This window comes from Penicillium malachiteum (genome assembly GCF_028827825.1).
Source record: "Penicillium malachiteum strain IBT 17515 chromosome Unknown utg000002l:1.0-8849297.0:1.0-8852440.0, whole genome shotgun sequence".
NCBI classification, from domain to species: Eukaryota; Fungi; Ascomycota; class Eurotiomycetes; order Eurotiales; family Aspergillaceae; genus Penicillium; species Penicillium malachiteum.
The window spans coordinates 3,504,629-3,529,748 of NW_026643095.1; the positions used below are offsets into that span (position 1 = coordinate 3,504,629).

Below are 25,120 nucleotides of genomic sequence, written 5' to 3' on the forward strand. Positions count from 1 at the left end.
GACAACTTCATTTATGAGTATCAAATGAGATCTCGTTCATAGTACTCCGTATCCTGCCAGGACAATGCAACTCTGCAGCAAAAATCCAGCCCCGCAAACTTAAAGCCTCGGATATCTGATCGGCCATGCGACATAATGATGTGATGTAGATTCAATATCGCCACCATATTTACATTTCAGGGTCTCGCGTCTGTGTCATGTGATACTGATCTAATTCACAGTGCATATGCTGGACCTCGGGAGTAGTACTACTGAGTGGGGAGACGGGGTACGGAGGACCCCGGGTAAGATAAGGGATTAGAGTGTCTACTGTGGTGTAGAATAGAACTACATCTTACATGGGGCCGCGAAGTGTGGTGTATCCAAAACCTTGGAAGGCGATCTCATATTCATCATCCATAGCTAAAACTCATTGGATTGCTGAAGGCAACCACTCAGAGCTGGTACTTAAGTTTGTGTAAGGGGCCTTGCAGAAATTGCAAAAAATGCCATTCGTGATGGTGCTGCTGCTGCACGAGTGCCACCACATATTACCCTTGCATATCTGCCATTGCCTCCCGGGGTAGTGATGAGGGTCTGTAGCTTAAGCTTTCATGCTGTGAGGCTCTCTCACTTGTGACAGATCAGGTGGAGGGTTTATCGTTGGTGGCAATAATGCAGCAGGGTATGGAGTAACCAGGATTGAGTTGCCTCCTGCAATGTACACCTCAATGCATTTACAAGCCAAACTTGCAGAAGAAATGACAAAAGAATCTCGGACGTCCACTAGTGTAAACACTCCGTAGCTTCCGAGAATCCCAGTAATCAGCCTCAACCGCTGTCGGCCCGCTCCCGCAGCGAACGAAGGACCCACTCGACCAGGATGCCCAGGTCCTGTGAGATCTCAATCACCCTAACAATCTTCTTGTGAATATCTTGCAGGCTTGGCTTGTTGTCATCAGTCCCTTGCATTTCTGTATCCGAGTGGTCTTGATTGGTCTCTTTCACAAGGCCCGAGCTGTCCACTACTGAGACACGTCCATTGAGACCAATCTCAAAAGAGAGCGACACCTGCAATAGCTCACGCACGTACTTTTCAACGCTGCCAGCCGTTTTGCCTGGGTCTGTAATCAAGAGCATGAGAGCTGGCGCCTGTCCCAGGGGTGTTCGTAATGTCACGTCCACCATGATACCATCCATGAATTTTGAGCTTTCACTGAGAATATCGCTGGAACCATCCAAAGCAGAAATTCCACTGCTGAGAAGCATATTGAGCCTTTCTTCATTATGATCGTCATTGCTGAAAGTGATGGGTCCTTTTCGACCACCGAAGAGACTCGAACCTGGTGCAAGCGGGGAGCCCGTTGAGATCGATCTCAACGCTGTTCCTGTTGCTATCGTCGATGACGTTCCTGTCACCGTTGCTGTCGATTTAGGGGACATCGATCCGTCTTCCTTCTGCTGACGTACCAAGAATACCTTTCGGATCAAGCTAGAGAGCAAAGCGTATTGTCGGAGCACCTACTTCAAATTAGCTGTGTTATGACAATACAAGACGTAAGTATATTGTTCATACCGGGAGAATGTCGGCGAGATGTCGAGGATGCGAGAATGGCAATTCGCGAATCGTGTAGCCCGGAGACTGGTCAAAGGCTTGGAACGTGTAGTTATGTTGCTGAGAATAAGACGTTCCTTTTGAATCAACAGCATCCACAGACATTCTGCGCTTTCGTCGGCTAGGCTGAGGTGAAGCATCAGGCGATGTCGGATCAGAGACAAGTAGCCAATCATATGAGAACTTGAACATCGGAGCGGGTAATACGAGATGGCGATGTATCTCAGATGCTGTGAGGAAAGGAACAACAAGCGGAGGTTCTAGTCTAGCAACAAAGCGACGATTTGGCGGCGATGATTCCAGCATGCTAGAATCCAACGCCATTGGGTCGGGATGATTTCCATGAGAGATGCGCATAGTCGGCGGAGGATCAAGCCATTTGACAGTTTCGACTGACGGTGATGACTCGGTCTTTTCATTGGGTGTGAATACTTCACTTTTAACCCATTCTTTGGAGATGCGAAGGGACGGGTACCCCTCCTCACACTCAATCATAACGGTCCACGTTCGTTCTTGATCTGCCAAGTCATTTTCTTCTCCGTCAATGACCATGGCATCGGGCGACTTCTGCGACTGCTTCGTATCCAAGACCTTAGCCTGGTCAACCCAGTACTCCAAGCCGAGTCCAATTCGTGATCCCTTGTGCATGCTCGGACGGCCAATGATTCCTGAACATAGATGTTCGTAGTCGCCCCCATACTTGTTAATTTTGCCTTCTTCTGCCCATAGGCGCTTAAAGTTCTCCTCCAGACCCTCCAGCGCCTCAAAGCAATTCACTTCTTGGCTGAGTTTATCAAGTTTTGCAAGCCATTGTAGGTTCTCGTAGAACCCTTGGAGAGATTTCCAGTTCCCGGTGTCACTGTCTTGGGTCGACTGAACAAGATTGCGCTTTAAGACAGCAGTCGCTTCCTCTCTTCGTTCCCCTTCCGTGTACTCGGGCGTCGCATATCGCAAACTCACATCTTTGACAACATCATAACCTGCATGAAACTCGATTTCAAGGTCCACAAAATTGCCAGCAATATTGATGTCATTGTCTTGCCAGAGAGATTCAAAGCCCTCCAATCGTCCAAGTCGCTCAATCCCCTCTCTAGACACACCTCGCCCGGCAACGCGCGCACGGAGAGACTGCACCACTTCCTCGATTCGATGTTTTTGCTCCTGGTCACCATCTCGACCCACTCCAAGCTTGAGTCCCTGCATACCGAGATTCTGAATATCGTTGACATTCATTCCTGGACCAACAAGCGCATCGTGAACTGCGGGGGACGGACTTATTCCAATTCCAGTGTAACCGCTTAGTGCAAGGAGTGCGGAGGGAGAGCTGAAATTGACAGGGTCGTCGACTGCGCTTGAAACGGCAAGAGGTGTAGCGTATTGATGAAATGAGGAAACGCTTATGTGATGTGTGTGTCCTGGTCCTGAAGCTGTTGGGGTTTTTGTAGGCGACTTATGAGCGATAGAGCGGGAGAGAGGTGCGGAGGATGGGTGTGGTGAGGAAGTGAGATGTGTTGGTGTGGCACCAGGCTTGGCTGATGGTGTCGCCATTGTGAGCGCAATCTATTTTCAGACAAAAGAGAAATGTAGGGATCTTTTGAGACGTAATAGTGTGATTCAAGCAGCAGGTAGTTCAAGGACGATCCTTGATGCTGTGAGAAGAGTCCTGGAGAGCCGCAGAATGAAAGGTTTCAGACTGTACAGGGGTATTAAGTGTTACCTACAGCTCCCACCTCAAGATTGACAACAGCGCAATTGATCAGTGAGCACAAGTTCAAGCTCGCAACTTGAGCTTCGTTATTTCAAGATCCCCCAACAAGTCATCGTGCGGACCAGTCTAAGCTGTTGATGCCTCACCGCTTCACTGACCGCTTTCCTTTGTCTGCACGATGACCGAATGGGTTCCAGGAACATTCACCTCTTATAGATTCCATCATATTAATTGCATTAAAATGTTCGCATTAAGGACATTGAACTGCCAGGCCTTTAAGGTCCCCAGGCTGACACATTTCCGCTATGTTTCTACACTAGAAAGCAACCCTCATATCGTAAGTAGCTATCTGAATTGATCTACCTGATAGTAACTAACCTTGGAAGCAGTATGCTTTTCCCAGTGATGGCCCATCAGGATCTCACATCCTATCACTGCTGCCAACTGAGCCTGTTAACTCAGACCTAGCAATTGGAGTCACATCGAAGCTACCACCTACAACAGATTCACTGAGGGAGAACCCAAAGTTTCTGGGCATTCTTCAAGAGGTCTTCTCCAAGCATGCTCACGAGGATCCTGATGCGCAGTCCCAGGCACAAGTCATGGTCTCAACTGCTGGTGCAAACTTGTACACTGGTGGTGTGCTTACTTCAACCAATAACAGAAGAAGTAAACGACGCACCGACATAGGTGATTCCAGTGGTGGAGCTAGTGGACAAGGTGGTGCTGGATCCGCTGGTCGAGGTGGCTGGATTCATATTTCAGATGCCAGGCGACCTCCTGATTATGGCCGAATTGCATGGTAAGACTATGTCGCTGGATGTATACATTGAAAGTTTTTGATCAGCTGCTGACTGCTTTAAAGGCCAGAGGACATCTTTGGTAGCCTCGAGGTAGATGCAAATGGCCAGTTCGTTGATGGTCATGGAAACTATCAATCTAGCGGCACCTATCGAACTGTGACTCGTGATGGGATGTAAGTCTTTTCTTAGTTCGCTCTTGTCACACCTAATACTGATTTTGGTATACAGTCTCGGTTTGAGTCCTTTTCTCAGAGAGAAGCTTGTTCAGAGGCTGAAGGAACTCGAAAAGGAATGAACAGACCTTCTTAGGAGTTCGGATTTGAATTCTCCTGTATAATAGTGTTCTACTACTGTTTCAATATGTACGAATCTGACAATCTTCCTACCTCAGAGCTACATTCTATGTTGCCTCCTAATAAATTATCTGTACCTGTCTGTACCGGTTTTCTATAGAGAGTTGCCTATGCATCAATTATAGAGAGATTAATGGTAAGGCAAAGATTGGTCGAGTGATTTGGAGTACTGAGAGCTTTCTAACCGGCAGTAGTATTAAGATCTCCCAATCATGGGATCAATCATGGGAGGCTATTAGGACAGGCATAGTAGCAGTAGATAATCATGTAGACGTATTCTGATCAACTTGAATTTGTTTCTTCGATTCTCATTAGGATACTATTTCTCGAAAAAGTTTGTGATTCTTTGAGATCCATCCGTCGGTTTTGTTGCGCCAGTTTTCTTCGGTGTATTAGATGTAGCACTTCGTGTTTTTGGTTTCTTAGGAGAATGACTACCCTGCTGGACTTTCGTCTCTTGGGCCCTTTTGGTTGGCGACTCTGGGGAATGTTCTCGTTTCACACCGGCTGCTATCGTTTCGGTTTCTTCTTCTTCCTTTTTAGGCTTTATGTCAGGACTTGAAATCCCTGGCTCCTTTTTCGGAGATTCGTCAATCGTAGAACTGGGCTTTTCATCTTTCTTTCTTGTGCTAGGGAAGAAATTTGCAATGTTGCTCTTGTTTTCTTTGCTGTCAACTGGAACAATAAAGCCAGGGGAGTTGTTCCCTACTTTTCCGACTTCCTTAGGGACCTGGTAGCACTCCAGCTCACCCTCATAGGGTTTTAGAATGGATTGTAGCTCCTTCGACCATGTCTTGCGATGTGGATCAAGCCACATCTTCATAGCTTCCGAACCAGGTTCCAGGATGACGGGCATGCGCTCATGGAGGAACTTCAAGTAGGGATTTGAAGAGGTTGTGATGACAGTGTAAGTGTATAATTTCTCGTCGGTTCCTTCTTCCTGTCAGCTACAGCATCCCATCTCGAGATTTTCCCATGAAAAAAGAGCTCGGGGCCAACAGACCTTCATATGAAACACGGTCCCATAATCCCGCAAAGCACATCATGGCACCATCCTTGCGCTTGACATAATGTGGAATTCTGTCCTTGCCTCCTGGGCCCTTCTTCAACCATTCATAGAAGCCCTGGCAGACTACGATGCACCTCTTTCCTCGCTTCATGGATGTCCACATCCCCCGATCCTCCATAAGTGAGTCATCCCGACAATTAATGGTGCGCATTAGAGATCCGTAGTCTGGTTGTCTCTTGGTCCAGGATGGGATCAATCCCCATTTCATACTCTGGATCTTATATCTTGTATGTGTTTTCTCTGCATCATCGGTCACCTCGTGCAAATCGTGGTCTGCGTTCTGTCCCGAACGATCTTCATTATGCGCGCGCTCTTTGTCAGGGATCTCAGCTCTGTAGACAGCACCAAAGTTGCCAGGGGCAAAATTGTAGGTCTCTCTGACTTCGTCATCTTCTGGCGCATCATCTACGGGCATTCCTCTGTCCTGGAGATGTTGTCGGACATACGCCATCCGCTATATATTTCAAGTTGAATCAGCACCAGGATCAAGGGACCTTGACATAAAGATCGACTTACCACCCCCAAAGCATATCGACCGCACATTTCAACCTGAATTTATCAGAGTTTCTTGTATTTAAAAACAAAATGACGCTTTGATCATGCAATTCAATACCTCTGACTCCAGAATGTAGTTCACGAAGATACGGCTGGGCAACGTCATATGGCGGAGAGAAGCTTGGGGCAAAAGAAAATCAAAATGCGGGCTCGTTCCTATCCGTCAATGCTTCTCGACACTACTCATTGTACCATTACCCTTGAACCCCATCAATCTCCAATTTGGCATTGAACCTTTAATGAAGAACAACTCGAATATTCTGCAACGTATACTGCTTCTGCCATGTTCCGCGCAGCGTCGCGGCGCACGAGCGCCTACACCTCAAACCTCGTACCAGCACAGCGTCAGTTCCTAAGCCGGTCAATATACACTCACAATGCACGCCCAACATCACAATTAAAGTCTACAAATATCACTCCCCTGACTTTGTCCAATATCACCCGCCCACGATATGTCACTTATGCCCAGCGTATCCGACTCGGCTACCGTGAGGCCTCGAAGGGCATCTTCCGCAAGAACCCCATTCTCCTCCCACTCGCAATCGTCTCGCTCATCAGTGCTATTGGTGCATTCGCCTATATCTCATATGAAGAGCTTACTCGTGTCGCACCGCAATACCACAAGTTCCCACCACCAGTCGCGGACGCGCTCCGTACAGCAGTGTATTACACTGAGATCGACCTGAACCCGCCCAAGGCCCTACAGGCGTACAAGGAGGCATTGCGGATCGGTATTGAGCTTGGGATGCACCCATTCTCTGATGAAGTGCTTGGTATCAAGTTACAGGTTGCTATGATGCTGGAGAAGGCTGGATTGGTGAAACCTGCAATCGAAGTATTGGAGCGAACAAAGGATGAGGCGTTGAGATGGATTGAGCAGGGACGGAATACCGAGTCTGCTTCGATTGGACCTGCGAAGACCCAGGCGGCCAAGTCTCCCGAATCATTGAAGACTATTGCGGAGAGTATTCAGATCAATACTGAGGCATTGGAGGATGCGGAGAAGGAACTGCGGGAATTGCAGGAGTTTGAGGCTCGGCAGCGTGATCGTGCCCTCAAGAAGGTTGTTGGTATGCAGATGAAGTTGGGAGAGCTCTATGCTAGTGACTACATCCAGGATGACAAGAAGGCCGAGGCTGCGCAGGTCGCTGCTGTGGAGCTCTGTTTGAAGGAAATGCACCGCCGTCAGAAGCTTGGGCTCCCTGTTGGCAGTGCAGCTGCTATTGAAGGTGGAGAAGAGTCATGGCTGAACATGACTGAGATTGCGACGGCTCTGACGGAGCTCGCAACTACCTACAGTGCCAAGGACAACCATGACCTGGCTTTGCCACTGTACATGCGTGCATTGGAGATGATTCGTGTGGCGGAAGGTGGTTCGCCGTCTTGCAAGCAGGTCACACTACTTAATGACGTTGCTAGTGCTATGGTTGGTCAGGTACAGCACCCACCTGGCGGCCAGCCAAAGCAAGCCGTCAAGCAAGATCAAATCGTCGAGGCAGCTCGCCAATGGGCGCAGAAGTCTCTTGATGTCGCCGCACGTATTCAACCTCCGTTTCGCGATGAGGAATGTGATGTCACATGTGTTGTCGCAACATACAACTTGGGTGAGCTCGCAGAGCTTCAGAAGAAACCCGAAGTGGCCAAGCAGCGATACTTGGAGGCTAAGTCGATGGCGAGTGGACTTGGGTTTGAGGAGGGTATCTCCATGGCGGATACTGCATTGAAGAGACTGGCGAAGAAATAAGGGTGAATCTCACAGTAGAAATCACCTTAACAACTGCCAGCATGTATAGTATTGTATTATGATTCTAGAATCCAACTCCTCCCTATATCGCTATTGTCTTGAGATAACATTTGAAAGATAAAATTTGGCTCTGGTCAAGGAATCTAGCATACCATCCTGATAATCAAATCGTACTCTCGTGTCTTCCATGGGGAACATCATCTCGTTAGACGCTGGTCTTCGGCTGCACGTTGATCGGCGCATGCTCATCGTCATCGATCTCAGCTGGCTCATCGTGAGGGTCATATGATTCCCTGTTGTTGGAAAGGTCATTTATCGGAGACCTTCCAAGAATCCCACGGGCCGTATCTCTCTTTTCTAGATAAGCCACGATGCCAATCAAAGGCAGCGTCAAAGCTCCAGTGATTAGACTCGCGATGTATCCCTTTCTGTAATGAGGCGCATCAGTTGCAGGATAGAATATTAGAGGCCACCAGGATACGAAAACAAAGTCAAATGAGTTCATGAATCCTGTCGTAATGGCACGTAGTTGAAAGTCATGATTCGTCACATCGGCCATCCATGAGTACCACACAGCCTGAGGCGCGAAAGTAGTCCCCAAGAAGTAGAATGCGAAAAAGTAGCCAGCATCCGTGGAAGGACTGGAGACCAAGACAGCCGAGCCTATGATAAAGCTCAAGCCAATCACGACAGACACTTCCCAGCGGGATTGGAGCTTGTCGGAAATGACAGCATATACCACAGTTCCCAGGATTGCTGTGGCGTAGATGCCTGTGGGGTAGTTGTTTTGTTGAACTGTTGTGTACCCTCTCGAGGCCAGCCAGTATGCCATAACATTATTCTGTAGCATCTGCACGCATAGCGAGTATACTATAGAACGTGTGTCAGAGGCTTAAGATAAAGTGGTAGCTAGAAGGAAGTCCACATACACATGAACATTGTTGGCAAGAGGTAGAACTGCCAGCTCAGCAAAACTCGCTTGAACACGGTTAGATCCCATGACACCTTACGGGGAGTGCCCAGTCTGGTAGCTGCGTGCTCTTTCTGTTCGTCGGTGAGATACCAAGCAGCCCGGTGCTCAGGGAGATCTGGGATAAAAACCCAACCTATCCATCATCAGTATGCCACATCGAATCAATATGGAAGCGAGTTAGCATACCGAATATAGCCACTGGAAGTGTCATGACTGACACAATGATAAAGATCCATTTCCATGCCGGTAGACCATTCTTGTCCGCAAGAGTCTTAAGTAGTCCAGCCTGAATCCAACCGCCAGACATAGTCCCAAGCTGACCAAAGACACAAAACACAGCAGCTCGCACGCCTAGCTCGGATTTCCTATACCATGAGCCAAGAATGAACTGTGCGCCAACGCTGTAACAAACAGGTCAGATTAGAGTCACTCGCAATCGGACCTTGGGTCAAAGGGACATGGGACATACTAAGCGATAGCAGAAAATCCACCTTCAATAGCATTCAACAGAATAACCTGCCAGGCATGTGTCATCTTGAATGTGATTAAAGTCAACAGACTCCAAGTTACATTGGCAGTAACGAAGACATATTTCGGTCGGAGAATTGTCAGAAGACTGGTTCCGGGCATTTGACAGACAGCGTAAACAACCAGGTATGCCGTGTTCATATAGTTGTAATCTTTACCTTCGAATCCTAATGCTTCCTTCATACCACTGATATATGCTGATGAGTAACTGGATCGGGTGACGCCGAATAGAAACCATATCAGTGAAAAGTAAGGGAGCAGTGTTATATCGAGTTTGGATAGCAGAGCACGGTCTTGGGCATTTGAGCCCCAAAGCCAGATCGCAAGTTTGTTTGACGGCATTTCTAGTCGAGTTTCTTTGTCCTTGGCCTGGATTTCTTTTTGTCTTTCAAGGTTCTCAAGACATGCGAGTCAATGAGTCAAGGCGTGGAATGGGTGTGATATCGGTGGCCTCGACAGAGCACGTAAACATGCGTTCCACACAACACACCCCTGGACATATAGAGACCCGAATTATCGAGCAGGTAGTGGTTGAGAAATTCTCAAGCCTACTCAAGGCCGAGAGCGGGATTTATAAAGCGGACTGGCCATTCGCAATGACGAGAAGGACCTCCTTGATGGTGAGATTCAGCTGATAAGCCTTATGTAGTATGCGGGGTTGTGACCTCGGGAGATTGATCAGATTGCAACATTTCGGACGGAAAGTGACAATCCTGTATCCTCTATAATCAACTCGATCAAGACCATCATATAATTAGGAATATTTGAATTACATATGAATACTATCTAGATAGTACTTCTACAAATATTGCCATAAGATATCATGCTCATATGGATAGCTCGTAGTAATAACGTTAAACGACCAGTCTTAGAAAATGGCCGATGACAGGAGTTCAATACGGAGCAGGGCTTCAAGGTATCGGTCAATCAGTAAGAACTTGAAGTTCCTCTTCATGCGATGGCCCCTTCGGTAATGCTTGGATCTACTTGTGCACCGGAAGTAGCAAAGGCGAGATGAAGATCAAGTGAGACGTGAAGGCTACAAGACAACTTCAAGGCAACTTCAATATGATAGCAAGACCCAACTAGAAGCACGACCACGAGGTAGTTGATACATTTCAAAGCGGGAAGCTACTAGCAAGAGGATATCCTCATCTGGCAAGTTGAAACACTACAATCTACAGTCTGGACACCCGACACAAGTCAGAAGAGAACAGGGTGAAGAAAAAATAGGAAAACAGTTTTGATGCCTTATGTGGTATTAGAACATCACACGCCTCCACAAGATTCCAGACATTCGAATTTTAATGGGGAATCGAGTAAGCTAGGCATGTCAGAAAACTCAGGGGTCGGGGAAAAACCGTCTCCCGACCCCAAAGTGCTTCATTGCTCGTGGCTCATACATCCCAAAACCAAAGCCCTTCTTGTTCTGGATTTTGAAACTTTTTTTTTGATTCCCTTGGCAATAGATCAAAAAGAGGCCTCCTCCTTCACACTCATTGACTCATCTAAGCACGCGACATAACACCCCAGGCACGGATCTTGTTGTCGGTGTAACCGGCGAACAGGGTCTGGCCATCGGCGGACCAGGCGAGGGAGATACACTCGGGGTCACGGCTCTTCTTGCCCTTCTCGACGTACTCAGGCTTGAGCTCATCAACCTTGCTCTTCTTCTCGAGGTCGAAGATGGTGATGGAGCTGCTGGTGGCAGCGCACAGCCAGTAGCGGTTGGGGGAGAAGACGAGAGCGTGGATCTCATCACCGGCGTGGAGGGAGTAGAGGTGCTTGGACTCGTTCAGGTCCCAGAGCATGGTGGTACCGTCCTTGCCACCGGAAGCGCAAAGGGATCCATCGGGAGAGATGGTGACGGTGTTGATGTAGCCGGTGTGACCGATGTGGTCGGTCTGCAGGCGGCAGGAAGCGAGCTCCCAAACCTAATTGCGGAGATAAATGGTCAGCATGCCAAGGTCCAGCAACGATAAACTTGTAAAGTAGGTAAAAAAATCTTTTTGGTTTTTTTCCTCATCATCAATTCAACAAGAAATTGTTGTATTGGGATTCCATCAGGCAAAAGGTGAAAAATTGTCTCATGGCCCCGAAGGGCTCTGAAGTAGCAAATACGTTTATGCAAACATCATGTGGGTGGGTGGCAAAATAAAAAGAGCACAAGCCAACAATTGTTGACAAAATTGAAACATCGGGAATGTAGCGTACCTTGACGAGCTTGTCCCAGCCAGCGGAGACAATGACGGGGTTCTGGGGGTTGGGGCTGAAGCGAACGCAGGAAACCCACTCGGTGTGGCCCTTGTCGGTGATGGTGTACTTGCAGTCACCGAGGGTGTTCCACAGCTTGATGGTGCGGTCACGGGAACCGGAGACGATCTGACGGTTGTCGGCGGAGAAAGAGACGGAGAGAACGTCGTTGGTGTGGCCGACAAAGGTGCGGGTGGTGTTACCGGTGGAGAGCTCCCACAGGCGGAGGGACTTGTCCCAAGAGGAGGACAGAGCGTAGGCACCGTCGGAGGAGATCACCTATATTCCATGAAAAAGACCATCGGTCAGCCAAAAACCGTTCAATTGTTTCCCGGGATCAAAATCCGATTCCAATCTGTCGTTTCCGAGCGGATCCATCCATCATGGTTTTCGTTTTTTTTTTCGATCATATAGAGAGGGGCAAAATGGTAGCATACACAGTCAGAGACGATGTGGGAGTGGCCCTCCAGGCTGCGCTTGGGGTAACCGTAAGCCTGCTCATCGCGGGTGAGGTTCCAGATGATCAGGGTCTTGTCGCGAGAACCGGACAGCAGCATGTTGGGGCTAATAGCCAAGTCAGAATAAGAGGTTTTTCGAAAACTCGTCAAGGCGTAACATACTTCTCCAGGGAGGTAGCCAGGGAAGTAACCCAGCCATTGTGGCCCTCGAGGGTGCCGCGAAGAACCAGCTGCTCAGCCATGATGCAGTGAGACGATGAAGGGGAGAGGATGGGCGGAGTAGGTCGTTGACGCTGGGAGATAAAATCGCAGAGGAAGGAGGTGCTGCGTGCCCGCCAAAGCCCTAACCCGGTTGGCTGGTTCCTTGTGTGGTTCCGCCGTGCCCTAACACTAAGCGAAGGTCACGTGGTGATATCTTATCGGCTTCTATACCATGGATATGCATCTCATATTAATGGATAAAAGCATTGATGATCTATTTAAATAGCTAGGTAGATTATAATATGAATCTGTAGTTATAGAATGACGGCGATGGCTTTTTGTTGGTACTCGAATCAATTATCTCACACCATACCTCCACCACTTCCCCAGCTCCATCTCAACCCATCCTTGGAAGTCTCCATACACGTACATCTTCCTACTAATTCTTGAAGCGGGTACTCCTGACCACAATTGCTTTCAATGTGATTGGTCTCTTTGATGATCTGGAAATGCGGTTCTAGAATACATCTATCAACACAGTCTCGACCACCTAAAACCAAACTATACTAGGCATCGCAACCATCTTGCGGCAATTATAATACAAGCTCAACCACATACATGTCCAATCAATCCTGTCTCCAGAGCTATCTACTCACATGAGATCCATACTTTAGTCATACACAGAAAATCCAAGCCTTGAAATATCCAGTCACTCAAGAGTTGAAAACCTTAACATTGGGCATACGGCCCAATCCACCACCTCCACCGTTGCGCTTCTTCTTAGCCGACTCGAAGCCAACAGCGCTCTTATCACGCACATGGTCCCTCAGTTGCTCCAAAATCTCAGATCCGCTCCATCGCTGGGGAACTGGTCGGTAGGCAGCTCGGAAAGCACCAATAGTCTGTGCCCACTCGCCGCTCTTTGCGCCAGTTTCCTTCCAAGTCTCCGTTAGTGTGTCCTCAGCTGGAGAGTTTGCGCCGGTAACCTCGGGCGGGTCCTGGGTAGCCCAGTAGTAGATGTCCCAGTCGTTTTCATCGAGGAAGCGGTCGTATTCTTGGAGTTGCTGGAGTGACATTTTGCCGAGGTAGACATCGGCGAAGGTGGAGAGAAGGAGGTCGGACTCCAGGATTCCGCGCTTGCGGCTTTGGTCTATTCGTCTTGGGTTAGTTCAGTTCATTCGGATGTATGGCCATACAGAAGCATGAAAGATGAAATGCCAGCTTTCCAGGAAGATACTGGGAGGGGAAAAGGCAGGAGAAAACATACATAATAACCGAGCACGCATGGTAACAGCGTCCTCTCCAACTCGCTTCAATGGCTCAACCTTGAAGGTAATACCTTCCATCTCGCCAACACCCAACTCAGGCTTCTGTGCACCATTGTCCTGGCGACCACCAGTAAAATGCTCAATCTTTCCGGGGTAAGGATCCGCAGGAAGGTAGTTGGGATCAACGCTGTTCAGCATCTCCGGCGGCGCAGGCTTGTTTCCGACATTGGGAAAGTCCTTGGTCATAGTAGAAGTAGTGTTGGGTACGAATTGATTCGGCGTCTTCTTCGCCTGGGTCTCACGGTGGGCGGGGGCATTGGGATGAGCGCGATCTTTGGCATCGCTGAAGCGTAGAGCAGATGTGCCGAACGAACGGTTAATTGCCGAGAGCTTGTGCGATGATGGCACTGGCCGCAAGGCGCGGAAAATTAGTCTTGGTGCAGACATTTTTGGTCTTTTTTTTTTTATTATCCCCGTAAGGTAGTGAGAGAGGTCCTTTCGAGGAGAGGCGTTGGTTGATAAGCTGTTTTTGCTCGGCTTGACATCATCTCGAATCATTAGCCGGCCCGAAAAAGCTACCTGCATCACCCGATGTTTGCATAGTTTGCAGGAGTATCTACCACTCAAGTTGCATACAATTACGCAGCATTGGTATGTAGATAGTTGGCGCTTGGCTGATTGATGAATTGGATTAAAGATAACTATTTTTGACCAAGATGGTACCTGGGTAATGTTAGACATAGGATTTATAAGCCATAGATGTAAAATCCTAGCAGCAATTCATGTATACAACTTCCTTATGTATGGACTCGGAGTGCTCCGCATTAGATTTACAACAATACTGAATAATTGATCCATAAACAGAAAGTAGATTTTATATCATCGAATTCATGATCATTGGAGCAAAAGAGCCATAAGACACGAGCACCATAAAAAGTACATAAAGACAACAGCAACTCCCACGCTGGCAGTGCTGCATCTAAAAACAAGCAAAGCGAAGGAAACCAAATACCTGCAAAATGCAATTCAAATACCATGCAAGAAAGCCTCATGTCTTAAGCCCTTGCACCCAATCCATATACTCATCCGCAAATTCTTAAATAAGATGCTTAGACCGGAAGTAAGCACGGAGGTAGACAACCTGCCACGCACCCAATCCAACCAGCATACCCATAGTACCAAACGCAAACCATTTCACGCGCTCATTGGTACTCTCGTTCGTATCACGGAGACGCTGCTCACGTGTGCGGAGGTAATCCATTTCAGTAACGATATCGGCAACCATCTCTTCGATGCGACGCAGATCTGTCTCAACGGGCTTAAGCTTCTCCTGGATCTGAATACTGTTCCAGTCGCGGGCATCGGCACCGATCTCAACGTCAAGTTCGATTTCACGGGTAGGGTTGGCGATGGCGTCTATAGGAAGAAGCAGTTTAGGAATGACTGGGAATCAGAGATGGGTAGGACGAGTAATGGAAACTTACTACGACCGACGAGCTGGTTCTCCATGCACACATCAAAAGCAGTATCGGCGGCTGAGGTGAAGGCCTGACGGACCTCACCGACAATATCCTTTGGACGACCGTGGTCGTTGCCCATGGAATCCTTAATCTATAGAGATGTTAGTTACTGTCCAGCACTGGAGGTAGTTGCTTGTTGTCCTCAATAGGACTTGAATCCGGGATTGAAGTCCTTGAACTATCTAAGACATGGAGATCACATACGTGCATGTTGACGCGCTGGCCGTCACCCTTGGAACCGCTCACGACGGCAGTGACTACGACCAGCTGGTCCTTTGAGACGAAGTTGCGGATGCATCGCTCATTCTTGCCGTTGGCGGAGGAGGCAGGGAGGTCAAATTTCAGGGCGGTAGCGAGTTGAATGACAAGCAAAAAGAGAGCCAAGATTGACCTCATTGTGAATGGAGAGGAACCCATGGTGGCGCGGAGAGTTCGACGTGGTAAACAGGAGCTTGATGTGTTGATGCCACTTGGAAAGGGGAGAGCGGGATGACTAATCCTCCGAAAGTGCCCAGCCGGGCCAGCCCACAGAGCCAGATGTTAACCTTCGAAGTAGACATCTACTGCATGCCAGTCTTGATACAAGGATGTTTGATAGCAATTAAACTGGCGCAGTTAGCGAGTTATTTAAAGACCTAGCATCAAGTTTCACTACTTGAAGTGAGTTGATATTGTTTGGTGGGCAACTGGATGATGACAACAAAGTACTCGGCGCTGGACTACAATTCTACATCGTGAGGATTCTGGACTACCTTAAGGATGCATATCAATCAATGAATTGGCTTGAAGCGTAGAGGCTCTTAGATACAGACATAAATACTTGAAGCATGGTATCTTGCAAAGTTCACAAAAAGAAAAACCAAAGATAATCTCTATGAGAAATCCAATAGAGATGTCAACCAAAGAAGAGAAGAGGTACCATATTAGTCGTCAGAGTCGAGTTTAGCAGAGACAAAAAGGCTTCAACGGCACGCAGGATACAATAGACAAGAAAACCACCAGGCCGTAGCCTCAAAAGAAGATGACAAGAAATGGAAATGAAAAAGATGGGTGACGCTGCAAGACAGCTTTATGGAACAAGATGGATGAAAATGAAGCGAAAGATTTGAGGTGGAAAAGTGAGAGATGGAGATGAGAAGTTGAAATGATGACAAAAAGACAGACATCATAGTATGTGATCGTTAAATAGAAATGAAACGCTAAGAGCATATCATTAAGCAGCCGGAATCATAGCAGGCTGTTTCTGCATTAAGCCTCAATCTTCTTGCGACGGTTGAAGAAGCGGGCAAAGCCACCTTCCTTAGACTTGTTGGCGGCAGGGCTTTGGGGAGCAGGCTCTGGTGGGCCAGTATTGCGGAGAAAGTCTGCCAGCGCACTGGTCTCGGTTTGGCGGTTGGAAGTGGATGGGATGATGCCAGGGTTGCGCTCCATTCCCACCTTGAAAGAGTAGTTGGATTGGGCGTGGGTGATACTGCTACCCTGGGAACGCATCGAGCTGATGGACATTTTTGACGACGGGACTCTTCCTGACACCACACGGCCCGGGCCACTTGAACTTGACGAGGGGGGGCTGTCTAAAGCTCAAGGGTTTGGGTTTTGAATCGAAGTCTGGCGGAGGTTCGCTGCGCAGGAAATCGAGTAGACTCTCTTCCTGACGCGGGGGCTTGGCATTGCTGATCATCTCCTCGAGCAGGTCGTCATCATCAGAGTCGTCGATAGCGTAAGGATCCCGAACACGTCGCTGCTTCCGAACAGGGTGAGGGTCTTCATCCATAGCTCGGCTATTAGATGCAGTGGCTTTGGCCTGTCCAGGGCGGGTTGCTGAATTAAGCAATCCAGTCCGCGAGCCAATGGAGGTCAGTGACTTGTTCGGAGCTGAGTCCCCACGGTTACTGTTTAGCGAGCCATCCTGAGGAGAATCAAATGGCAGATCATCCGAATCAATCGTGTTTCGGAATGGTGCAACAGTACGAGGGATGCGGTGAGCGCCATACTCTGGAGGGCCTTGGCGAATGAAGTCAATCAGATCAGAAGTTTCTGATCCTCGAGTTTCAGCCGCGCGAGCCTGAAGTTTAGGTCGGTTGGGGTTCCGGGATGCAGTGGAGGACATGCTGCTTCGAGCCGGTGACTTGGGAGACTTTGGAGACTTGGGGGAATCGATAGGAGGTGGTGCAACCTGACTAGGAACGCTGGTGACCTCTGCAGACTCAAGAGTAGAGTTACCAGGTCGAAGCTCACGAGACTGACCTGCCGCACTATTGGGAGACAAGGTCATTCGCGAAGAGATAGGAATATGCTTTGGTGAGTCCGCACGTCCTGCCTCCGCTGCAGCAGCCTTGGAAGACACTGAAGCCCGAGGGTCTGCACCTGGCGGTCCAGTGTTTTTCAAAAACTGAGCTAGGTCAGAGGTGTTGGTCGTGTCGGAACGGGGGATCGGTCGAGGCAAGTCCGGGAAGGTCATCTCTCTCACGCTGCGGGGTGTCAACGTAAAGTGGATAGTCTCGTCGCTGTTGATCAATTTGTCCAGGTCGGTCGTGTCGTTCAATGATTCTCCACTGCCAGATGCTCGACTTGTCTCTGATGAGCTTCGGAGACGCAGAGTGGGGGACTCGCCAGCTGGTCGAATCATGAGGCCCTTAAGCTTGTTTGAGACCTGAGACGATGTAGTAGAGCCAGCTGTGACTGGACGCTTATCGCGAGCGCTACTGAAGCTCTCGGAGCGGCGAGACTTGGCCTGGGCAGACGAGGAGATCGACGTAGATGGTCGAGTAGGCATGCGTTGTACAGCGGCTCGCTGTTCGAGGCTTGGAGAAGTGCGGTTACTTGCGGTGACCACCAGTGGCGTGGGTCTGTGGCGGGTACGCGGCTGCACAGAGCGTTCACTGTCTCCAGAAGTTGAAGCTGGTCGAGGGGACTCTGCAGCAAAAACAGGATCCAGAGTAGAAGCCTCAGGCTCTGGGTTCAAAGAAGGCTCGTACGAAGAAGGATAGTCGGCCACAGCAGCAAATTCAGCGGCGCTGGGATCAGCGCCTGGGAAGAATACAGCGTCGTGAGGAACAGCCGACACTGAAGAAATATCGAGGTTTTCGACAGGTGTCTTGAAATCAAGATCGTCGCAGGAAGGGGCGATCTCGGACACGGGTGTCAACCCTGATATATCCGAGTCCTGATTACAGTCGAGAATGCCATTGTCGCTCACGGGAGTGATAGCCTCGATCGTGGCGTCGGCGGGTGGTGCCAGTGCGGGTTCAGCCCCTTGCGTAGATTGGGGGATCGTCACGACCGGGTGTGCGTCGGCATCACTAGTCTCTGCAATGATCGGCTTTGCATACGACCCAGAAACATCCCTACTGGACTTTCTCTTGGGTCGTTGAATTGCCGACGTCAACGTAGGTTTCTCACACATCCCACGGCCCTCGATAACCTCCGGGTCCTTGGCTGACCCTTCACTTATTATCGTCGAGGCTATTGAGACACGATTGCTGCTGTTATTGGAGTCATCCATGCTTTCGTCGTCTCGGAGACGCGATCGCAATGATGCGATCGATAAACTGACTGTTTGCACAGACTTGTCCTCTTCCTCTTCTTCCTCCTCCTGCACGATAGACATGCGCTCCTTCTCCTCAGCAGCAATTTCTCCATCCTCCTCCTTTTCAGCCGCGGTCGCGATACCAGTCGCGGTCTCTGCTGCATCCACAAATTCTGCGGATTCATCATCCTCGTACATGGTTTCCAGCTGCTTCTCTCTGGAAGATGATCGAGAAGTTTTACTGGAATTGGGGGATGACTGCCCTGGGGAAACCTCTTCCGCGGCATCATCCACCGCCCGGTCTGTCTCGGTCTGTGATCGAGGCTCTCGTGGTGTGAGCGTCTTCTGGTTTGGTAGAGACCTTGAACGAGCATGATGAAGCAACATCGGATTATCAACGGCTGAGGCACTCAAGGGAGAATTGCCTGATCGAGCGACGAGCGACGGTGAGGGGACCACCATCAAACTCCGGGGTCGCACTTTGTGAGCGACAATGGCCTGCATTGTCTGCACCACCTCACCGTCCAATTCTGGGTTGTATCCAGGAACCTCAATCTCTTCAACATCATGGTCACCAAGGGGCAATGGTACGGTCGCTGGATCGAGCAGTGGGAGCTTCTCCTCAGTGAGCGGCTCTCTGGGAGTCACAGGCTCCTCAATGGTTGCAATACTGCTCCTTCGGCTGTTTCCCATGGTGTAGGTGCGACGACGGAACGACTCACGGGACAAAGTTCGCGCGAGGGTAGTGCCACGTCTACGCTTCCTCCATGTACGCCACAAACGACCCAATGTCGCATTCAGGGCCAGCTTCTCCATATCCAAATCTTCGACAATCAATCGCTCAATTCGCTTCCGATGGTCTTCAAAATCGTCCGATAAATGACTATCGGTGTCGTTCAACTTTGATGATAACCTGGACCGAGCTGTCTCACCAGCGATCACGAGTGCTCGCTCACCAATATGCTCCATGATTGAAGTTAAGAAAATCGCTGCTGCGGGTGTGATATTGTCGACGTGACTTGAAAATCGGCGGGGAGCACCATCAGCCTCGCCCAAACGATCCTGGGCAATGAATTCATCCTCATCCTCCTCTTCCATGTCGCCCAATCTGGTGTAAACCATACATCGCAAACGAGTCAACTTCCATGAGTGAACAAGATCAAATTCACCACCTGGTTCTTGGCCTCCTCGAAATTCCGTCTTCTCATCATCCTCGCCGCCCATATATTCACACAATTCTTCATCGGCAGTTGCTACGACTTCTTGTGCGAGGCGGGGTTTCAGAACATCCGCCAAGATCGGACGGATGCAGCTCAGTTGTGTAGATTTGGACGCGGCCAAGATGTTGAACAGAAGATTGTCGAGAAACCCGTTCAAGAGGGAAAGTGCGGCAGGAGTAACGAGCACATCAGCCGTAGCACCAGTATCTTCTTCCGCGACAAAATCGGCAGCATTGAATTCTTGGTCTGATGTAATGATCTCTGAAGCAGCGGAAGGAGAAATAAAAGCGGGTGCGGGAGAAACGGAAGGCGGCGACATGAGGCTTAATCGAGGGTGTTGCGAGTCGCTAGAAAGACTGGTACTGCGAGAGCGGGACAAGCTCCCGGCCTCCAGAAAATCGGATCGACTGTAGTGTTGCATGATGAAAGGGTGACAAACGTCGTGTCTCCGGAGATATATCTATTTGATTGAAAACACCACGGACTGTTTTTTTTCTTAGTCCCTTTTTTTCGGTTTTTCCTTGGATCTTGTTGTTTCTTTAGGATCCAGGGTCCGGGGTTGCGCCCTTAGGATCTCACAGAAATGAGCAGGACTAGGTGGAAATCAAATCTCTAAATCATCCTGTACACCGTCAGTCTGACATTCCAGTCTTGCAGCTGACAAGCTTGGAATTAGTCTTCGGGGGGCCCTTTTTTTAGTAGTGGCTTCGCCCCGAGTAGTACGACATGCACGAGCACAACGTCACTCTTGGCCCCCAGTACTGATACGAATTATTGTTCCACGTACCCGAATTGCCCGTATGCGCCACCATAAAGATCGTATATGTTCCAACCTGGGAAACGTTCGAATATTGTGTGTTGTTTAAAAAATGAGTGTATGCAGTAAAAAACGAGAGGATTCTTGAAGGATGGAAAAAAGGTGGAATGACTTGAGGGGAACCAAAGTCAGGAGTAAATGGATTTCTATAGTGGAGAACTTAGTATATTTGACAATTTTTTTTTTTCTATTTTTTTTTGACTCAATTTTCCTAAATTTATTATAATTTTAAGAATAAAGAATATTTGCTGTACCGCTATTACGCCATGGCTCTTTTAAGCCCCTGCAGCGGGAGGCTTGGTTTCTCCACGAGCTCATACACTCATACAAGCCTGAGTTGAACGGAGTACTCGGTACGGACTTACGGAGTACCCGAGAAGTATTTCAAATATTATCATTTCTTTATTATGTTCTAGGTATGTTCAGTGCAGCTCTGATCATATTCATGCTTATCTCTTAAGCTTGATACAAGTATACATCATGATTGAATCGAACCTTGGATACTCAAATACCCTATGAAGAAACCAGGGGTTAACCAAGCCGAGCACGATCAGCAGCACGAAGTGACCCCCACTCATACCTAATACTAGACCCAATCATGAACTGAAAGTGCCAATCAATGGAATCAGCGGGTCCACTATGGGGGGGTTTAGTCTTCAACACTTTCCCTTATTTAGTCGTTCTATTGAATTTTTGTTTCCGAGTCTCAGCTCCATCGCCCCGGTACTCCATACAGTGAGTCGTTTCTCCGAAACAATTGGACTGCGCCTTTCTCCGTTTCGTCTTAGTGCAAGTTTCGTGTCCCGGGTCTTGTTTCTTCTTGCTTATTCTTCCGAAGCCTTCGATCGTGGTTCCATGCATCCCAAATACCTTTTTTGTGCCCTTCTTTTTGGTCCGGGGCAACTTTGGTCCTCTAAGTGGGCCCCTATAACCAAGAACAAGAACCTCCCCACCTAAATACCACAAAATCACTTTTTTTTCTCCCGATGATGGACCTCGTAACTGGTACCTGGTCTGTAACAAAATGATATCCGATCTCAGGCCCGTTCCAAGGTTCCATGGATGTGCTCATTGTCCACGAGGGGCCATATGCAAGGAAACACCCCTAATGTACTCTAAGGTTGGCCCCCAATACGACTTTCTATGTCGCTTCTATCGCTTACAATTCTGCAGGAAAATCCTTCTAAGGTTTGAGACTAAGTATGGAAATTGGCATTCTACCACGATCCTTTACCATTTCATCTCATTTCCTTTTTTTTTCTTATTCCTCCCCGATCGCACTCCCCCAAATTACATACATAACTCCACCCCGGACATACATTGTAAAACTGTCATACATTAAGACCAATCATATCCGTGGTACCTGAACCAAATCTCTCCCTAACACGGTAGAGTTCACCGACGATCTCCAATAACCCACAAAACCGCCACTGAAATCTCCAAAATCTCCAAAAAAAAATTCACCTCGATACTGAGTACTGGTACGGAGTACTCCGTAATAGATTGGTTCGGGAAGAAACACATTTCGGGAAATAAGATCCTACAAGCCCGATGGTCCCAGATTTATGACCTTGTGGGTTCCTTGACCTTCTGATCGAATCATGGAAGATCTCCAGCGCACACGGTACCGAGAAAATAAAGTTACAATGACTTTGATAACGCAATTCGCGTGTACTATGTATGGAGGCTTGATGGAGTATGTACTCCGTGGAACCGTAATGAAGGTCTCCATAAAATTGGTATACCCCAGGAAGCGGTCTGCCGCATAACTCAATTCCCCTGAGAATCAAAGTAGATCCTGATTCATGTTCGGAGCCTTCCGTGTACTACATATCAACACAGGTTCCACGATCGGCGCTGGGCGGGTCGTCTAGCAATCCCGTCTGCCGTTAACTCCGCAACCTTGGAGAGCGTGGGGAGCTCAGAACAATAGTCTGTAGAGAAATGGAGTCATATCCATATTATCTGGCCTAAGGGGTTGCATGATAACATTTGAAGTTAGGGGAATGGCGCCACTGACCTCGGGAGGCTTCGCGCGGCTACATTTTAGTAGTATCATATGAAAAGACTCGGATACTGAAATTAAAATAAAATAGCCCCACGAATCACCAATGAATTATTATTAGCATGGAAAACACTCAATACGATCAAAAAGAAAATATACTAAAAAACAAATACAAGTCTAAATCCTCAAAATCTTGGGGTATGTGTGATTACCATTCTTCATGGTGACTGGACAACGTGGTGCACCCCCCGGACCGGGAGTTAACCGGGGTCAACTTGATCTATCATATCACAATGGACTATCACAATGCATTCATCGATCAACGGTATTCCTATTGGTTCATCTCAAAGGCCATTCCCTGTACTCCGTACCCCAGGGCATTCCTGCATTAGTAGTGTAAGCTTATAGGGCAAAGTGAGAAAAAGAAAAGAAAAGTATGCACCTATGATCTGATCTGATCAGTGCCTTACCTCGCGATCTCATCTCATCACATACTAGTCTCAAGGTTCCAAAGTTTCCACGTAGACTACACATTACATGAGGTATCAAAGCTGAATCTCAGCTGAGAAACTTGAACCAGACCATTTGAACTCTCATCACACGATAATTACCGCAGATATTACCCCTATGCCCCTAGGTGAGAGATATACATCAGAGAAAGTCCCAACAAGGAAGGATATTCGCACTGGCAGGAATCGGTGCAGCCCGAATTACTTTTCCTGGTAGGAAAAAAAATCGAAGGGATCGTCAAGAGACGAAAGGGGGAAGGTAAAAACCCGGTTCTGTTGACGTTCAAGTTCCCACTATTAGGAGCCCAGCACCCGTATTCACATACATTTGTTGGTGCAGATAGGCAATGAAGACCCGAATAGAAACCCACGCGGTGGATGTGGTTGATCCACTCTCCGCTTGCTGTCAGAATTCTTGTGGCATTGAAAGGCTCAGGCTCTCCACACTGAGGACGGCCAAGGGATTTTGGGATTCTTGGATGAGAATATTCTTAAATTTAGGATAAATTGAGTTTGGCCTTTGAGTTCGATTTACACCGTACCACGGTTGTGATTAGTAGTATGCCATCTATACATACTAGTAGGGCTTTGCACCTTGCACCTTGCACTTCAAGTTCAAATGTTCTGAGGCGCTTATCTATATAGTGAGTCAACTAACTATATTCTATAGTAAGATTTGAAATGCCGGCTGGTGGAGTGGGTTTGCCTAGTCCAAAAACTATGGACATACCCTTCATTAAAGCGGACATCTGGACCTACTACTAGCAGAACAACTTGAAGACGTACTCGACCTCAGGCTACTCCATACTGACGTCTGAGTCCTCTCCACCAGACCCATACCGAAATAATGATATTCATGCTGATGCTTGGCTAAGAAAAGCGGAATTCCTCGCTGATGAATGATACATCCAAATAAATACATCCAGATGACGAGATAGGACATCCCGGGAATCTTCACTGCAACAGCGCAGATGACCTAGCGATGTAGTCCGAAACATGACAAAAAAACTCTGCAAGAAAAAAAAAACCATGATTTCGGCAATATGTCCGTGGATGATCCGGTGTCTTTGCTCAGTTGGCGCCGTTGCGATCGACAACAAAAAAACGGCTACCCCTTACTGTTGTCCATGTGAGCTATCGCCAGTCCAGTCCAGACAGTACTTGAACGATGAGATGTGTATCAATAGTATAGGTAAATGCTATAGGTTTCACGATGAACTGCATGTTTGTATTCCTTGCTTAGTATGAGGGGACTTGTGCATGGTAATCCTGCTTCTAGTATGCATAGATACCTGGACTATATGTACTAGCTGCACCCATAGAGGCCTTGGGTAGATCATAGTCACAGAAACTATTCCTCACTCGCACTTTCGACATCCACTCCTCTTTGATCTTTCTGCTTGCATTGTCTTACACATTAGTACTCCCCGGGCTGCTTTACATGATGTCATGCTCCATAGTCCTCGGATGTCCACCACATGCGCCTAGACTGCAGTATGTCAGCCTGCGAAACTTTGCGCTTTTTCGTTGCTCACCAATAAAACTGCAGGGAGTTATCCTTTATGGTTTTATGTGTATCTATAAAAAGAAGTCAGCGTAGGTGGCATCATGTATACTACCTTGAATGGCACCAGAGAGTAGTTTGTATAGATACATCGGTTGATGGGTAGGAGATGTATAGATGCTACCCAACATGACTCGGAAGCCTACCCAGGTGAGCGGAAAAGGTGTTTGTAAGATAATATCAGTAACAGCACTTGAATGCTACTATTTAGAGAGCCTTCGGGCAATGTTGAGACTCAGGTGGAATACAACATCTATCTGAAGTCTCACTTCAAGGCTGGCCATTGAATTGATCATCAATAGTATGCTGCGTATGCACATGTACAGGCGGGCCTTGAGGTCGATCAATGCGGATCCGTGGACTGAAATAACCGACTTTCCATTTGGAGGTTATTTTTGGTTTATAACTGAGGTTTGTATAATATAGGTTCAAGTTGAAGCCTCACCGAC

At 48.1% G+C, this 25,120-nt stretch overlaps 9 protein-coding genes across 9 annotated transcripts; 2 read left to right on the top strand and 7 right to left on the bottom strand.

Moving 5' to 3' along the window:
- Positions 1 to 810: 810 nt before the first annotated feature.
- Positions 811 to 3,142, bottom strand: N7483_004369 (RNA polymerase II mediator complex middle subunit MED1; the record flags this gene model as incomplete). The annotated part of the gene is made up of 2 exons (XM_057087806.1): positions 811 to 1,500; positions 1,556 to 3,142. The coding sequence occupies 2 exons, from the start codon at positions 3,140 to 3,142 to the stop codon at positions 811 to 813; spliced, it is 2,277 nt and encodes a 758-aa protein (XP_056947635.1).
- Positions 3,143 to 3,543: 401 nt separating this feature from the next.
- On the top strand, positions 3,544 to 4,400 carry N7483_004370 (uncharacterized protein; the record flags this gene model as incomplete). Its single annotated transcript, XM_057087807.1, has 4 exons — positions 3,544 to 3,639; positions 3,692 to 4,104; positions 4,168 to 4,278; positions 4,334 to 4,400. The coding sequence occupies 4 exons, from the start codon at positions 3,544 to 3,546 to the stop codon at positions 4,398 to 4,400; spliced, it is 687 nt and encodes a 228-aa protein (XP_056947636.1).
- A 377-nt stretch (positions 4,401 to 4,777) lies between these two features.
- Positions 4,778 to 6,188, bottom strand: N7483_004371 (SOS response-associated peptidase; the record flags this gene model as incomplete). Its single annotated transcript, XM_057087808.1, has 4 exons — positions 4,778 to 5,391; positions 5,462 to 5,981; positions 6,044 to 6,076; positions 6,141 to 6,188. The coding sequence occupies 4 exons, from the start codon at positions 6,186 to 6,188 to the stop codon at positions 4,778 to 4,780; spliced, it is 1,215 nt and encodes a 404-aa protein (XP_056947637.1).
- Positions 6,189 to 6,365: 177 nt separating this feature from the next.
- Positions 6,366 to 7,826, top strand: N7483_004372 (TPR domain protein; the record flags this gene model as incomplete). The annotated part of the gene is made up of 1 exon (XM_057087809.1): positions 6,366 to 7,826. One exon carries the CDS (start codon positions 6,366 to 6,368, stop codon positions 7,824 to 7,826), a length of 1,461 nt encoding a protein of 486 aa, XP_056947638.1.
- A 205-nt stretch (positions 7,827 to 8,031) lies between these two features.
- Positions 8,032 to 9,669, bottom strand: N7483_004373 (pantothenate transporter; the record flags this gene model as incomplete). The annotated part of the gene is made up of 4 exons (XM_057087810.1): positions 8,032 to 8,696; positions 8,756 to 8,932; positions 8,986 to 9,200; positions 9,269 to 9,669. The coding sequence occupies 4 exons, from the start codon at positions 9,667 to 9,669 to the stop codon at positions 8,032 to 8,034; spliced, it is 1,458 nt and encodes a 485-aa protein (XP_056947639.1).
- Positions 9,670 to 10,835: 1,166 nt separating this feature from the next.
- Positions 10,836 to 12,280, bottom strand: cpcB (40S ribosomal protein RACK1; the record flags this gene model as incomplete). The annotated part of the gene is made up of 4 exons (XM_057087811.1): positions 10,836 to 11,261; positions 11,542 to 11,859; positions 12,018 to 12,144; positions 12,201 to 12,280. The coding sequence occupies 4 exons, from the start codon at positions 12,278 to 12,280 to the stop codon at positions 10,836 to 10,838; spliced, it is 951 nt and encodes a 316-aa protein (XP_056947640.1).
- Positions 12,281 to 12,952: 672 nt separating this feature from the next.
- Positions 12,953 to 13,954, bottom strand: N7483_004375 (succinate dehydrogenase assembly factor 2; the record flags this gene model as incomplete). The annotated part of the gene is made up of 2 exons (XM_057087812.1): positions 12,953 to 13,389; positions 13,507 to 13,954. 2 exons carry the CDS (start codon positions 13,952 to 13,954, stop codon positions 12,953 to 12,955), a joined length of 885 nt encoding a protein of 294 aa, XP_056947641.1.
- Positions 13,955 to 14,603: 649 nt separating this feature from the next.
- Positions 14,604 to 15,444, bottom strand: N7483_004376 (p24 family protein; the record flags this gene model as incomplete). The annotated part of the gene is made up of 3 exons (XM_057087813.1): positions 14,604 to 14,923; positions 14,992 to 15,118; positions 15,232 to 15,444. The coding sequence occupies 3 exons, from the start codon at positions 15,442 to 15,444 to the stop codon at positions 14,604 to 14,606; spliced, it is 660 nt and encodes a 219-aa protein (XP_056947642.1).
- Positions 15,445 to 16,275: 831 nt separating this feature from the next.
- N7483_004377 (uncharacterized protein) lies at positions 16,276 to 20,197 on the bottom strand (the record flags this gene model as incomplete). Its single annotated transcript, XM_057087814.1, has 2 exons — positions 16,276 to 16,501; positions 16,566 to 20,197. 2 exons carry the CDS (start codon positions 20,195 to 20,197, stop codon positions 16,276 to 16,278), a joined length of 3,858 nt encoding a protein of 1,285 aa, XP_056947643.1.
- Positions 20,198 to 25,120: the final 4,923 nt, after the last annotated feature.